Source organism: Eremomyces bilateralis (genome assembly GCF_010015585.1).
Source record: "Eremomyces bilateralis CBS 781.70 unplaced genomic scaffold P152scaffold_13, whole genome shotgun sequence".
Taxonomy (NCBI): domain Eukaryota; kingdom Fungi; phylum Ascomycota; class Dothideomycetes; order Eremomycetales; family Eremomycetaceae; genus Eremomyces; species Eremomyces bilateralis.
This window is the reverse complement of record NW_022985079.1, coordinates 358,939-373,207: the sequence shown is the minus strand read 5'-3', so window position 1 is coordinate 373,207 and position 14,269 is coordinate 358,939. Positions and strand designations below refer to the sequence as shown.

Here is a 14,269-nt window from a genome sequence, read left to right as displayed (position 1 = left end):
AGTACCTGACAGGATGTCGCCGGATCAGGCCTGGAGCGGCCAGCTCTGTACCGACACGGATTGTCGAGGTCAGCTGTTCACGTTGCAAGTCAATGCTGGGAAGGCTCCGTGGTCGTCTTCGGTCACACAACATTGTGACTGCAACAATCACAACTTCCGAACACAAATACTTCGTTGGATCACGAATTGTCGGGCAGGAACCTCTCAATGAAAGTTCCGCATCGGCAGTGATTCCGAGGACAGATGCATACTTCCCGTTGGATCACAAATTGTCGGAAAGGAACCTCTCAACGCAAGTTCTACACCGGCAGTGATTGCAATAACAGATCGCCCTTTGGATCACAATATTGTCACCACAAGAAGCAATGCTCCGCAACTTCTGTACCGACCGATCTCAATCTGTTCTCAATACCTATTGTTGGGTCATAAATGTTGGTTCTAAAAGAGGCAGTACTCTCGGGCAACATTGATCTCGATTTCTCAAACCACAAGTTCCTCCTAGAGGACAATACTGGATACAGGGCCCCAGTGACGACACGACAAACATCAACTTCGTGGGCGGCTGGAGGCCCGATGAAGGTACTTGCATTCGAGAATTCTTCCAATGGTGGGACTATGCATCGACAAACATGAACTTCCTTGCCCCCACCTGGCGAAGGTTCTCAAAAGCTCTCAAAGTTTGAGAGATCCAGGCCTTCGAGCGGATTGGGCTTCAGGAATCTCATCAGCCGATTAGGATCGGCTGTCTAAAATTCATTGCCTATCGTCCCTCGTCGAGCAGAGTCTCCACCAAAGTTTTATGATTTAGAGGCATCTGTTCTTTCTGACTGCGTAAAAAGGGTGGTTTGATCCACCTGCGTCGAAACATGCAGAATCCCTCGTTGAAGCTGCTTCGTCGGTTGGGCTGGAGTGGACCACCAATCGACCCTTCGCACCCGCGTGCCTCACGGCGCCAGGCGAAGCGCAACTCGGAAGAGTGCGGATGTTGTTCGCTCCTCGAGATGATCCCCGCGGTCCCAGTACTCAGAAGGTGCTCCTATGGGGGTTTTGATACCAGTGTCTTCGCGTTGGATTGGGGTCTCGCCAAAATTCTGAATAAATTGACTGGTCATCCTAAGCTAATGAATTACTATAAGTCTTTGATTCGTCACCTGTCTTCCTCTATTATGGGCTAGCCGTGCTTGCGCGGCTCGGGACATTTGACATCGTTTTTTCGGCGTGTCTCCTCTGGCTGATTGTAGCAATCAGGAAGCATGCAACGCATTCTTTGTGGGATTTTGGTCGCTTCGAGGGTTTTAACTGAACACCTAATGATGAAGACGAAGTGCGTGTTGAATTTATGAGCAACTCGAGGGCACTGTGACACTTGATGTGCTTTTGGAAATCCCATGGCTCCACGACCATTCTGCAGCGTGCACGATGGTTGCTCTCGTCCCGCCGGCCGAAGGATGGGATTGCAGCCTCGGTGAGGAAGATCTCGGAACGGCCTGGGAAATCTTGGAGAGAGATCGGTACCCTGAGCGCGATTTTGGATGCTTTAGCTTCGAAGAGAGTCCAGGTTGAGCAGAGAATCGAGTTCTATTAGCACACACTCAAATTTCTGAAGGTTCATTCAAAAAGGACCTTTTTAGAGGCAGTTCAGCAATCAATGTCTGGCAATAATGGGCATTTCAGAGGAAGTGTTCTTCTCGTGCAAGACAGCGGGATATTTTCCATGGTTTCTGTGCAAGTTGCCAGATACTGAACCATTTGTGGGAATTGGATGCAGGCCGACATCAAGATCATTGGTATTGGTATGTCATGAGAAGTTTCACGCAAGGCAACAGTGACTAACAAATCTTATAGTCCGTCGTGTTCAATCCGAAACAGAGATGCCAACGATCCCTAGTCACGCTCAACGAATCACAAACATAAGGGGATAGAATACAGCACCATTTCGAAGTGGTGCATATGGCGTGGTGGAATCTGGATGGTGCTTGGGATGAAGAGCTTCTTCAATTTGTCTCCATACGGTGGTAGTCTGATCAAATGAAGTGCCAAGTTCTTGTCTCAAACTGTTTCTCCCGTTCAGTGACGATAACACTCGGTTGAATTTCATGCAACGACGAAGCGCAATCCTTTAAATCTCTTGCTCGCTATGTTGGGACTACTGATGCATCTTCGCTCACGCATCGTGAATTCCTGCTACCTCCCTCTAGAACTCCGTAATGGACGCATTCCAAGTAATTTACATTTCCCACGACAGATGGACGTTTCAGCTCCCTTGTACCTCATGTTCTACGGTCAAGTTCAGTTTTCAAGTTCAGTGGAACTCTTCCGTCATGCTTCGTCAAAAACGATCCGATATCCGCTACACTCCTACAATATGAATACATCCACTCTGCCATACATTAGGCGTAGATGGTTTCTGTAAAATCGTTCACATGTAACCCGCGTTCGGCCATCTCCACTTCGCAGAGATAATCCAGCGGCATCCAGACGAGATGTCCCTTGATCCGATCCAGCTGCTTCTTGATCTCCGCCACCGGCACACTCCGATCGATGAGATGCCCAAACTTGTGGTCATGGCTCTTATCTTTAGGATCTGGGAGGAACTTCTCATAGTCCTCGAAATTGCGGATGCAATTGTCCGGGTCGGCGTGGAATATTTCGCGGAACACCTCGGTGTTGGTCGTAGCATGCTGGCACCAGGTCTCCCATACTTTGTCGCCGAGGGGGTCGGAAACGAGTTGCCAGTGCTCGTCGTCGAGGATGCGGTTCTCCGAGTCGCCTGGTGGCTCGGCGTTGGGGTCGTCTGAGGCATCGAGTGGTTGAGGAGGGAGGAGGCCAAGATGCTCACGCCACAGAGTGCGGCGGAGTGTTGCAGCAAAATGGCTCGCGGTGTAAGGGGCGCCGTCCATTGTGGATTCAAGAGGTTTGGTGTCTTCGATAACAATGGTCAACTCCGAGTCTCTATCCCCTTGCATCGACTGTACTTATTAATATGCTGACAAGTAACTGTGGGAGAACACTTACCCGATCATTGATGTTTGAGCTTCCAATCAACGCGATCTGATCATCCACTATGCATACCTTACCATGGATGTAGAGCTGCTCCTGGATGAAATTCATCTTTTCGCCCTCTTCGTCGCCCCCCGTCCACGGTTCGTCGGAAACATGTCTGCCACTCAGCATCGCATCTTCCGCAATCGTGTCGACACTGGGAGCTGCTTCTTTCGGGTCTTTGTCCTCGCCATTCCCCAGGCCAACCTCCACTCTTAGCTCCTCGAATTTTTGCTTCCGTTCCTCAATTGCCTCTTTCTTTTCGCTGAAATCCCCGCCAACAGCTCCGTTGTTCTCATCCGACAACCCGTGCCCCCCTGGTGCCATCAACTCTTCCGCTTCAGCACGTTGCACCTCCTGATATTTCACACCGGATTTCTCCTCCTGCTTTCGGACGGCAGGCGTCGTGTTCACCCGGTCATAGCTTCGCAAATTGAAAATGAATATGTGGTTCCCTGGGTCGATGCCCTCTTTTCGGATTTGTTCGCAGATGGAATTCTCACCCCTGCAGATGGACTTGTATTGGTACTCCATAATGGCCCTCGTGCCTTTTGCTGCATCCGAACGTAGATCGCCAGCGAAACCAGGCACGGCAGGAATGATGACGATGACCCGGAACTTCCGTCCTTCTTTTCCGGCGCGGACGCAAGCGTCGACGATTGCCCGGCCGATCTGGTTCATGATCAGATCCTGACCCTCGCCCGTGGCAGTGATGAAGAACTGGTTCTCGATGTAGACGAAATGCTGTGCGTTTCGGATGAGTTCGCAGTAGGCGTTCTGTATGGAGTGCTCGGTAAGGATGCCGCTGCTCCAGTCCGCGCTCGACCGCACAATCTGGGCTTTGACTGTGGAACCATCGCGTCCTTCCCAGTCACTGAGCTTCCCATCAAGTCCTCCTTCAGTCGGGGGATGTAGGGTATAGCCGCCCATTGGATACTTCGGTCGTTGTACCGCAATCAAATCCTCATGTTCTCCAGTCCTGCCCTCAAGCTCTAGCCAGGCATATTTGTCGTCTCGTTTGTACTTATCACGCTTGACGAAGTTCCATCTCAACACGAAATGCTCGGCGACGTCGTATACGCATGGCCCGATCAAGCCCATTCCCACGTCGTGCCATGGCATCCTGCCATACTCGGCCTTGCTGACTTGATTTTGCTCCCAGTCCTGGACATCATGGAAGTCCAAGATCCGGTTATTGTTGAAGTCCTGTCCAGGCCAGATTTCGTACTTCGCACCTGCGGGGTGAAGATCCGCCAGCGGATGTTGATTCAAATCCCAACGCCCGAAACACAAATCCAGTCCAGCGATGAAGGCCAGGTAATGGTCGATAACCATGAACTTTTCGTGATGTGCCCAGTAAAATGTCATGTCTGCAGCATTCCCCATGACATTATGGTCTGGATGCCTCATCACGCGAATATTTCCAAATCCGGGGCTTCCTTCTGGACAGAGAGCCTCCAGTGCATGCTTTGTATGCGTGCTCTGGCAAGAAAGGGCTTGCTCGACTTCTTTGTAGACCATGATATAGATCTTCACACCGGCCTCTGCTCTTCTTTTCAAGATTTCGTCCAATCGCCATTCTTGGTTCTCCGCTGGGGGGCGTCGGAGAAACAGCTCGGGGCTGATCCACCAGTCCACGATGTATATGCACTCCGTTGCTCGTTCCAGCGCGGTGCTAACGGCCCAGTAATAGTCTCTTCCGTCCACATAAAACTTCGCTTCGTTTCCTTCGCGCTCCGGAGCAAAACTCGAGAATCGGTGCGTCTCGGATATGTGGTTCCGCTTTTCGTCTGTCCGCTGCTCATGATCTTCATCATGTCTATGGTTCCGATTGAAGAGGTTGGCATACTTTCCGAGGTGATTCCTGGTGTGAACCGCCTTGATCTTCGCGTCATGAAGGTGGGTGTTTTTGAGCTTTTCACGGATATGAGGAAAAGGGTGGCGGATAGAGTCTTTGACGCCCCTCTGGAAATGCTTGGGCTGATCCTTCCCTTCCTTCTCTTTCTCGGATTGGCGGAGGTGCTCTGGCAACTTTGAATCGACCTCTTCTTTCATCTGAGAGGCCATGGTTCACGACTACTCCTCGAGCTAGTATAGTTGGATGATGTACGGAGTGATGTGGTATCTAAATCGTAGAGTAATTCAATGGTTGACAAAGTTCAGTGGTTAGTCTGCGGACCTTCAGTTTCTTATTCAAGTGGAACATCGCCCGTTTCTGCAGGGAAAGATCTCTTGAATACCGGTACAGTGAAGACATAGGAATGGCCCATTTAAGTAATTATAGTATCCATTTCTAACCGGGAATTGTCCCTAGCAAATCTAAAGATGTACTTCATAGTTGAACCATGTCAAACGCGTCCTGACACGATGACGTCAGAGGAGAACACCATCTTGCCAAGCGAACCAGACATCATCAAATTGACATAACTTGGTACGACTTACGACTTGAAGCAGAAGTGATTTGCTAATTTAGTTGACACTAATGTCACTGGGCCAGGACCTACCTTGCCAAAAGTCCTTATTTTGTCAAGCTTCGATTCAAGCGTGCCCGCTATGCCTTTCGTGGGTCCGCGGTCAAGTCTCCAAATTGTGTGGAAGAAGGGGGGGCAACGTGGTCTTAGTTCCGGTGACGAGATTGAAGCAGGAATATCTAAGAAATCAAGTCTATCGCTCCATCACGGACATGTTAGTACCGATCACAATCGTGGATTCCCCAATGTATGTTGAGATTCGGGTCAAATCAGTCGGCGATCAACGCGTCAGCCGACCGGGCATATGAGAATCGGATCATAGGTGTAAGGTAACGCGCTGAAGCCTGAAGGACGCGACCCTATTTCGTTCGCCGTAACCTTGCTTCGCGTCATCGCGTGGCAGGAACGTTAGATGCTAACCTGAGGATATACTCTTTCGACATGGGTGTCGCAGGGACCAGTTTGCTTTGTGTTGTCCTGCTGCCTAACATCTGCCAACCATCGAAACACTGCAATTGACAAGAAATACAGCGAAGAAGTAGTCCGAGATGACTTTTGACTTGCGGTATGGAACTGGCTCGGAATGGAACCGTCTCCTCGATTCGTCCTGATATTCACATTCCGTCCCCCTGTCCGGGCCGTGGAGTGCGGGGAGAGCTCAGGATCAGCCAGGATCCATCCGGATGCAAGCCGAGGGTCGAGGACATCCCGATTCTTGCCCAAGGGCGATGAGAAAGTCGGCTTCAAAAGTTGGGATTATTATTCCGTATTCAGTTTCAATTACACCGGTGGTGACTTGAATTGAAAATTAGCCAAACAATATAATTACCAACAAAAGAGCCTGGAATTTGGAAGTGGGATCATACTGAGTACCGATAATGGCCGGCCCAGCCTCCACCTCTAAGGTGGCTCCGACCAGACTTCGACAGGTCGCTTTGGTGGCTAAGAATTTGGATGAAACGCGGAGACTTATGGTATGTATACTATCGTATCTTACCGGCGAGATTTATTCGGCCAGGGGTATCAAAACGGCCACTAACCACTTGTCTACGACAGACCAAGATCTTTGGGGTCGATGTGATCTATGAAGACCCCCTGGTTGCCAAATGGGGGCTCAAAAACTTCCTGCTCCCACTCGGGGGAGAAATAATCGAAGTGTGCTCTCCATTTCAGCCGGGAACGACGGCTGGCCGCCTCATCAACAAGCGTGGCGGTGATGGCGGATACATGATCATCATGCAAACCGGAGATGCGAGCGCGAGACGCAACTACATTGAATCCAACAAACTCGGCCGGGTGATCTGGACCCACGATTCGGATCACAGCGTGGCAGTGCAATATCACCCGAAGGGCGTCAAGGGTGGAGTAATTCCGGAATTGGACTCCCATACTCCCACCAAGGAACATCCGAATCCCGTGACGGAGCGATTCTCGCCGTGGCATGCGCTGGGGCCGATTAAGAATTATCCGCAGCACCTGGAAGCGATGAAGAACGCCAGCGCACTGAAACTCGTCGGCGTGGTCTGTAGGTTGGAGGCAGGAGACGTGGACGCGGAAGCGGCGTCGAGGCAGTGGGAGGAACTGTTCGGTGTTGGTCGAGTGAGGGATCTGGTTGGGTTTACCAATGCGAGGTTAGGTTTCGTTAGGGGTTTGCCAGGTCAGCAAGAGGGCATTCACAGCATCACGGTGGGCGTCGAAGGCAAGGAACGGATGGAGAAGATTCTCGCCGCGGCCCGTGAGGAGGGTCTCTGCGGTGACGGTTACTTCACGATGTGTGGGATCAGATGGTATTTGACCGATACTGGTAGCCCTAAGAAAGTGTGAAGCAAATCGCAGTTCGATTATGGTCCCATACCATAACTATCATACACCTGTATCATGAGCAATTCATTTCCCAATGTTGTCGTCAGTATCTTCGGCTGCAAATGACCCATCCTGTTGTAAGTCCCGATTCCTAGAAAACTTGCAAGAACCTGAATTACCGCCATTGGAACGTTCTGGTCTCTCGTCCCCATACTCGCCTTCAAATTCTTCGGACCCTTCGGCATCCTTCACCTTTACTGTCCTCTCAAAATCGACGGCGCCAATCCATCTTGACAGACTTTCACACAGTCGGTCCATGACAAACTGCGGTTCCGACTGCCCTGACATCATTGGACTGTCTTCACCGATCCAATCCCACTCAACCAGGCCCTCCTCCTCTTCCTCCCTCAAGACCGCTTCTCTTCTCTCCAGCTCCCGTGAGCTTCTCGGATCGACAAGGTCTCCAGGCCTGCTTTGACCCCGGGAGGTAAATCGTATCAAACGAATGATATCCACCCACTCCTCGTACGAGTACTTCTTCTCTTTCTCCCGCTTCATGTGTTCGGCTGTTCGTCGAATGGCAACTGCGAGTTTTCGCGCCAACTCCACATCGCTCGGCGGCGTTTCCGTATCCTTCTCTGCCTGCTTTCCAAGCTCATCAATATTTGGACCGTTGGCAGCTTCTGGGCCGGAGGGGGATCCGTTTGTCGCTCCGCTTTCCACCTGGAAACCTTGGTCGATTCGCCTCCGTGCGTTACGTTCGTCCGCTTTCCTTTGGAACCAGTCCCGCACACGAGGGAACATTGCCAGTATCGATTGAACAATATCGGCCTTCGGAAGGACGGTCCAGTCTGCCACTTTGAAAGTTCCTTGTTTGAAGCCTCGGATGATAGTGTCACCCATGTCACTAATGAGCAGAGTCATGGTCGGAACGGCGATCAAACTCCAGAATACGAAAAACGCTCGACCTGCGGAAGTCTGCGGTGCCAAGTCACCGTAGCCGATAGTCAAAAGCGATACATAACATAAGTATAGGGCCTGAAAATAAGTCATCCCTTGTATTTCGCGTTCAGCTTGCCAGAAGATGACTGCTCCCACACACCACAATATTCCAAATGCAGTGACGGAAAGGGAAAGAGCCCACCATCTCTTGAACACAACGGTAGATTTCTGGATTTTTCTCATAGCCTCAAAGCGGTCTTTCTCTTCTCGTAACATGAGCAGCTTTGGCTTGCTCGTGACGGCGCGATGAAGCATCGTTTGCCTCCGTTTACCTGGCAGAGGACGGTGGTGGTGCAGTGGATGTGGTAGGGTATCGTCTATTTGAATGGCGGCAGGATTGATGACATGCGATTCCGAAGGTGCCGAGACCGCAGGCTTTGACATGCTCGCCGGGACTTCGGATATTTTGCGATGAAGTTGCATTGAGTTACTGACCGTTCGGCCAAAGGTTCGGATCCGCTCTTTCTCAATGTGTCTGTTGACCACGTTTTCCTGACTTAGTTCACCGGCAAACTTGGAGAGTGACGAGATGACTAGACCCAACATGATGATGCCGCCAACGGAATAAGGTAATACTAAACCTCGACCAACGTCGTTATCAGGAACTAAGTCACCAAATCCCACGGTGAGGATGGTCACATCACAATAGTAGAGCTGTCGGATGTTAGGTTGATTCGGATCGGGTGGTTGAGTGACATACTGCATTAGCAAAGTTCCAATCCTTTTCTGTTTCGCCGTAAGTATTCTGAACGACGGTGAAAATAGCCGCACCCCCTGCTAGCCAAATGAAAAATAGCATGGTTTGCAGGATCAACGTCCTTTGGTGATCGTTCAACTGGAACGTCTGAGGGTAGTGACCGAGGAAACAGCCAAGCATATTGACCATTAGGAGCATAGAACAAAGCATATATACGATAGCCGCTAGCAATGCGTACCAGAACCCTTGCGAGTAGGTCTGCTGCGGCCGGATAGGTTCGTAGTAGATATTCATGGACGCCGTGATTGCGATAAGCTAGCCATATAATGAGAAAGGCCCTTTGCCGCACGAAAGAGAATGGATTTGAGCAGACCGGGTAACTTACAATAGCAGTAGCAACGTACCATAGAACAATCGTGGCGGGCAGCGCGATAATGTATCGGATTCGTTGAGTAAAGTTGAAAAGAAGGAATATATTGCCAACAAAGCCACATATCAGTGATCCAACGTTCAGCCAATAACACCTAGAAACGTCTATATTAGCCGGGAGACACTTCCTTCTATCAAAAGAAGAAATGATTGAGTATGCAGGCGTACCATCGTGGATCTTGTATCGGTATACCAGTTAACTCTGTCAACTCTTCGCCGGTGGTCGGATCTATAATCCACATTTTCCAAAACGTCACCAACGCGGCCAGCGAGAAGACATTGGCCAGAGGTCCTAGTGAGGCCGCGATGAGACTGGGGACGAGCTCAGCAAGACTGATCAAGTGTTCTTAAGAACAGAAAACATACGGAATTGCAGTCGAGGCGAACCACCAGGTGCTGTCAAATATGTTAACAGTGTCCCATGACGTGATCATGGTTCGAAATAGATGTCAAGAAGGGATGGGCGATGCATAAAGCTACGCTTACGCTTCATCTTCGTCCTGATATGGCCTCATCTTCAGTTTCCACCACGGCTTTTTCCGACTCTTTTCATCCTCTGTTTCCCTTCTGCGCAGCTCCGCTAGCAGTCCTGGCGCCAGCTCTCGTGGTTTAGACTCCGCTATGTTTGGCGGGCTTGACGATGACATGTCCACCATTGTCGTCGGAGGTCGATTAATATCGTATCTCGAATAAAGGAGACGTCTAGATGCCACATGCCGATGATGCAATGGCGCATTGACGGAGGTACTTGAACACTCTCTCTGTAGAGTCGTCTAGCGGAATAGCAAGAACATATTCATGACTTCGCACTCCCATAAACGTAATAAACTTCCAAGCCACGGAAAGGAAAGGACAACTACCCAGCACTCATTTTATCCTGCTGATGCAACAGGTTATGTTGGTGGCACCAGACCGAAGAGGTGGAATGTCGTGGCCAAGGATCTGATGTCGATCCAGCCAGCTGGCGCGTGACATGGCCGGGGATTGTCTTTTGTTCAACCTACTGTAAACTGTCACCTACCCGATGCTATGGACAATGAATAGTCCATATTCTCTGGCCATGGTGCGCGGTCGGTGAGGTGTGATGACTGACGAGAAGGACGGAGAACAGACGCGAGATTGCTTACTGAATTTATCTATATGAGGTGCGGGAGGCTCGAGTGGCGCTGGGCAAAAGGTCGCGGTCCTGCCAGTACTTAATCTCCCTCAACCCCGAGATTTAGGACCAATTTCCGTGTTGAATCCTCACCATACCAGTCAACATACGCCGAAACTGCGACGTCCGTAGCGTACCCGACTTCATAAGAGCAAGGAATTTTATGGTAAATGATAGTACGTTGAACTTCCATCGGAGTTCGGATAGCGTGGATTCGACGACTGGTGATGAGAGTAGACGGGTCTCCAGCGGGGGACGCACACGGGGCCAGTTGGCATGGGGTGGATAAAAAATATGTGGTAAAGGCGGCAGTTGACACCCTGAGAGACGATTGAGATGATATCCTATAAACGAATGGTGATAGCACGCGGTATTGCAATTCATAAAGATCTGTCCAGCGAAGCAAGGTCGAAAGTTACTACAAGGCCTTATTCAGCGCTGCTAGGAGTTGATGACTGCACTTGAGGTGTAGACAGCTCGGATGCAAAACATGTGGAAATCCAGGGAAAAGGCGGATGGTGACGCAGTTCTGTGAAGATGGTCGACATGAGCAGGGAGTACAGCCAAAACCTGGAGTGCATAGGAGATGGAGATGTCCTATTACGTGTAACATATTTCGCCGTTAGAGGCTGCATCGTACCAAAATTAGGAGTAAAGCCACGAACTTTACGTTTCCTTGATATTGATATGAGAGTCAAGCACCATACCCGGAGCTCCATAACCTTGATATACCCAAACCCAACCCATTCCCAAAAATGCTTAGCAACTTAAAGCGCCTTTGCGATGCATGTGTAACAAAAGTAGAGAATCCGCAATTAGGGAACCATCTTCGTTTACTCGGCAGCCGTCGTGGGTCCCGACGCATCAGGCTTCGGCTCCTCTTTCCGCTCCTCCGCCTCCTCCAAACTCGAATGTAACTGCGACGGTATCGATGGCGAATGCGCAACGGAGCCCGTCAAGCTCGAGTCATTCAATTGCCGCTCTATCCATCCGATCAGCATGTGTACGGAAAACATGCCCAAGGGCAGTACTCACCAAGTTCTCGAATCCGCAACTTCAGCATCTGGTTCTCCCGCGTCAAATTCTGCGTCTCCGCCTGGTAAAACGCCGCCTCGTCCCGCTCTCGGTCCCTCTCCAGCCCCCCGATGATCCCTAAGCCCTCATCTACGACGCTCGTGGGACGTAAACGCGGGCTGCTGCTGATGGAGGGCGTTCGATTGTATCCGCCGTAGGAACTGGTGCGGCTGCGTGCGCCGGAAGCGGGATGATTGAATGGAGAGCGCGGACGGGAGGTGGAGCGGTGGAGGCTGCCGCGTCCTCGTCCGTGTGGGGTGTCGATCGCGGGGGTGGGCTGCGTGGACAGGGCGGGTTGCGGGAGGGACATGCTGCGTTCGGAGGTCGGGGTGCTGTCATCGATGGCGGCGCCAGTGGAGGTAGTGGAGGATTGAAGCGTGGCGATTTGGGCTTGCTGTTGGCGGATGTGGGCGAGGAGTCGGTTCTAGTCAGATGTCAATCGTGCGAACGACCTTGAGCAACAGAATATATGGTACCACTTGCGCTTCCTGCTCGTTCTCTAGCTCTTGATGTAGCTCGCCCAGGCTAGGCGCCCGATGGTGATCGAACCCGGTATATCCCCCTCCGATGCTGCCATGTCGCGAGACGCTTCCTGGGGTGACGGCCATCTCTCCCGGACCTGGAATAGCAGGATCGTTCAGATTCAGGTTCATACGCACTCCGCTTCTTCGTCGCTCGATGCCACGATTGCGAATGCTGTGGGTGAGGGGTGAACTGGGCGTTGAGCGCCGGGCTTCATCGGTTTGGATGCCCGCGTTCATGGTGGCAGCGGCGGCAAGGGAATGTGAGGACGGAGAGTTTCCGGACGGCGATTGGGTAGGAGAATGCGACATCGCTGTTCCTATGGAGGTAGTTCTGTTAGATGATGCAGCGGGTTGTGGTGCGGTAGATGTGGTGGTCGGAGGAGAAGTGGGAAGTGAATTGACGTCTGGCATGGTGGGGCTTGGGCGACGAACGACGTAGGGGACGCAGCGGTTAGGTGCGTTTAAATGCGCCCGCAAGCAGTAAGAACGGATCTAACCCGTTTGGCGAGGGTGGCTGAATGAGTGGTGGGAAGTTCAGTAGCGAGAGATGTCGTGACTTGTTGGACGGTTGCGGGATGTCAAAGGAATGCCGACAGTTCCATTGCTCTCTGGACGGTCGACGAGTGTTCGATTGTCTGAAGTCCAGACTCCACTCCAGACACATCAGACGGCCATCACCCCAGTTGTGCCTTAAGCTCTAAGGCATGAACATAAATCCGCCAATACCCATGAGAGGCCGGAAATCCAGACTTGAAGCCTGAGGCCTCAAAGCCAATAAATCTCTCTTGTACCAATAAGGCGCGGGGGGGTACTCAACCAAAGGTTGCCTTAGTTAGCACTCTGACTCACATAACTATATTACGTAGTAACGTTATGTGCTACCGAACTTGCATCCAAAAACGGCGGTTTCTGACGCCGTTTTCAGAGGGTTTTCCGCCTAGGCAAAACGCTCCTGTCTCGTTACCGGCAGTGCCCCAAAACTCCCTGCCGTTGTGCCAAGGCCTCACATCCACTCACAGCGCAGGATCCTTGCTCCATGCAGTCCTCCTCAGTCCTCAAAACACCTGGGGGTTCCAACTCTCGGTTTTCTTGACCTTCAGAACTTCCATGCCTCTACGCTAATTTTGGAAGCATGATGGTGTCAAACGCTATGGCTTCGCTGCGAGGTCTCTCTCTGTTTTCTCACATAATAAACAAGATCGAAGCCCGTCGCTCGATGGATCGCTGTCATTCCCTTTTCTCTGTTCTCATCTCTAGCGCTCTCAGCATTTCGCACGTCCAGATCGATCTCTATTATCCAGGAGCATTTGATAAATTCCACTTTATAACCCTACACTTTGTTTCAGCCTGGCAGTGGGGGTGACCATTGCCCTCACCGTGTCCCACGCAATTGAATAAGGAAAACGTTAAGGGAAAATACACCGGTTCATATCTTGACTCATACCCCTGCAGTAGCGCACCTGCAAATTACTTCAGGGCCATGGTACGGGTAAATATACTTCGGGTGGCGCCATCAGCGCCCAGGTAGTTGATAACGTTAATCACTTTAAAATATGTCGGGTTACTGTTCAGATGCAAGAAAAAAGGGGTATGAAACTTAAGATGTCCAGGAACAACATTGACCGACCCGGTTTAGCCGCCCAACGAGCAGGGGTGAATCCAGGGATTCGGAATCTCCCCAACGGTTCGAACATGGAGATTATTGGGATTGGAATATCTTAATAGAAGAGGCTCAATCTCTTTTAGCAGCAGTGGTAGGCCACGACAGGAACCAATAAGGTAATTCTAATAAAAGAACAATAGTAAGATAGACTGTACTAAAGGGCCTAAGTTATCGATCTGAACTGAGGTAATAAGAGCAAGATCTAAAGGATCTTCCCTCCTTATATATCTGACCGTATTGCTGCATCCGGCAATACGTTACATTCCTTATGTCTTTTATTGCCTTCTTTGTTTACGTCATCATATAAAGACTTCCTAATCTTACGTTGTATTTGGACTGTATGGCGTGATTAGCGATGATGTAATCCTTTGTTATCGTTGCCGGTTCGAGTCTTCTTTGATCCGTTTC

At 50.7% G+C, this 14,269-nt stretch overlaps 6 protein-coding genes across 6 annotated transcripts; 3 read left to right on the top strand and 3 right to left on the bottom strand.

Annotated features, from left to right (window-relative positions):
• The first annotated feature begins 219 nt into the window (after positions 1-219).
• Positions 220-1,272, top strand: P152DRAFT_58715 (uncharacterized protein). The gene is made up of 2 exons (XM_033683093.1): positions 220-579; positions 840-1,272. Exons 1-2 carry the CDS (start codon positions 430-432, stop codon positions 1,173-1,175), a joined length of 486 nt encoding a protein of 161 aa, XP_033533154.1. The 5' UTR covers positions 220-429; the 3' UTR covers positions 1,176-1,272.
• Positions 1,273-2,396: 1,124 nt separating this feature from the next.
• P152DRAFT_418921 (putative phospholipase PldA) lies at positions 2,397-5,349 on the bottom strand (the record flags this gene model as incomplete). Its single annotated transcript, XM_033677114.1, has 2 exons — positions 3,016-5,349; positions 2,397-2,969 (listed from the first exon to the last, which is right to left on the bottom strand). Coding segments are annotated over exons 1-2 (2,667 nt in total), but the record flags the coding sequence as incomplete, so codon positions are not given.
• A 731-nt stretch (positions 5,350-6,080) lies between these two features.
• Positions 6,081-7,369, top strand: P152DRAFT_58665 (uncharacterized protein). Its single transcript, XM_033683092.1, has 2 exons — positions 6,081-6,487; positions 6,570-7,369. Exons 1-2 carry the CDS (start codon positions 6,392-6,394, stop codon positions 7,335-7,337), a joined length of 864 nt encoding a protein of 287 aa, XP_033533152.1. The 5' UTR covers positions 6,081-6,391; the 3' UTR covers positions 7,338-7,369.
• Positions 7,343-10,515, bottom strand: P152DRAFT_515071 (voltage-gated potassium channel). Its single transcript, XM_033682885.1, has 6 exons — positions 9,931-10,515; positions 9,811-9,840; positions 9,613-9,756; positions 9,401-9,539; positions 9,019-9,330; positions 7,343-8,972 (listed from the first exon to the last, which is right to left on the bottom strand). The coding sequence occupies exons 1-6, from the start codon at positions 10,098-10,100 to the stop codon at positions 7,401-7,403; spliced, it is 2,367 nt and encodes a 788-aa protein (XP_033533151.1). The 5' UTR covers positions 10,101-10,515; the 3' UTR covers positions 7,343-7,400.
• Positions 10,516-11,487: 972 nt separating this feature from the next.
• On the bottom strand, positions 11,488-12,483 carry P152DRAFT_377880 (uncharacterized protein; the record flags this gene model as incomplete). The annotated part of the gene is made up of 3 exons (XM_033675654.1): positions 11,488-11,582; positions 11,636-12,098; positions 12,151-12,483. Coding segments are annotated over 3 exons (891 nt in total), but the record flags the coding sequence as incomplete, so codon positions are not given.
• Positions 12,484-13,145: 662 nt separating this feature from the next.
• Positions 13,146-13,952, top strand: P152DRAFT_459459 (uncharacterized protein). Its single transcript, XM_033679681.1, has one exon. The coding sequence runs from the start codon at positions 13,349-13,351 to the stop codon at positions 13,559-13,561; it is 213 nt and encodes a 70-aa protein (XP_033533149.1). The 5' UTR covers positions 13,146-13,348; the 3' UTR covers positions 13,562-13,952.
• The last annotated feature ends 317 nt before the right edge of the window (positions 13,953-14,269 follow it).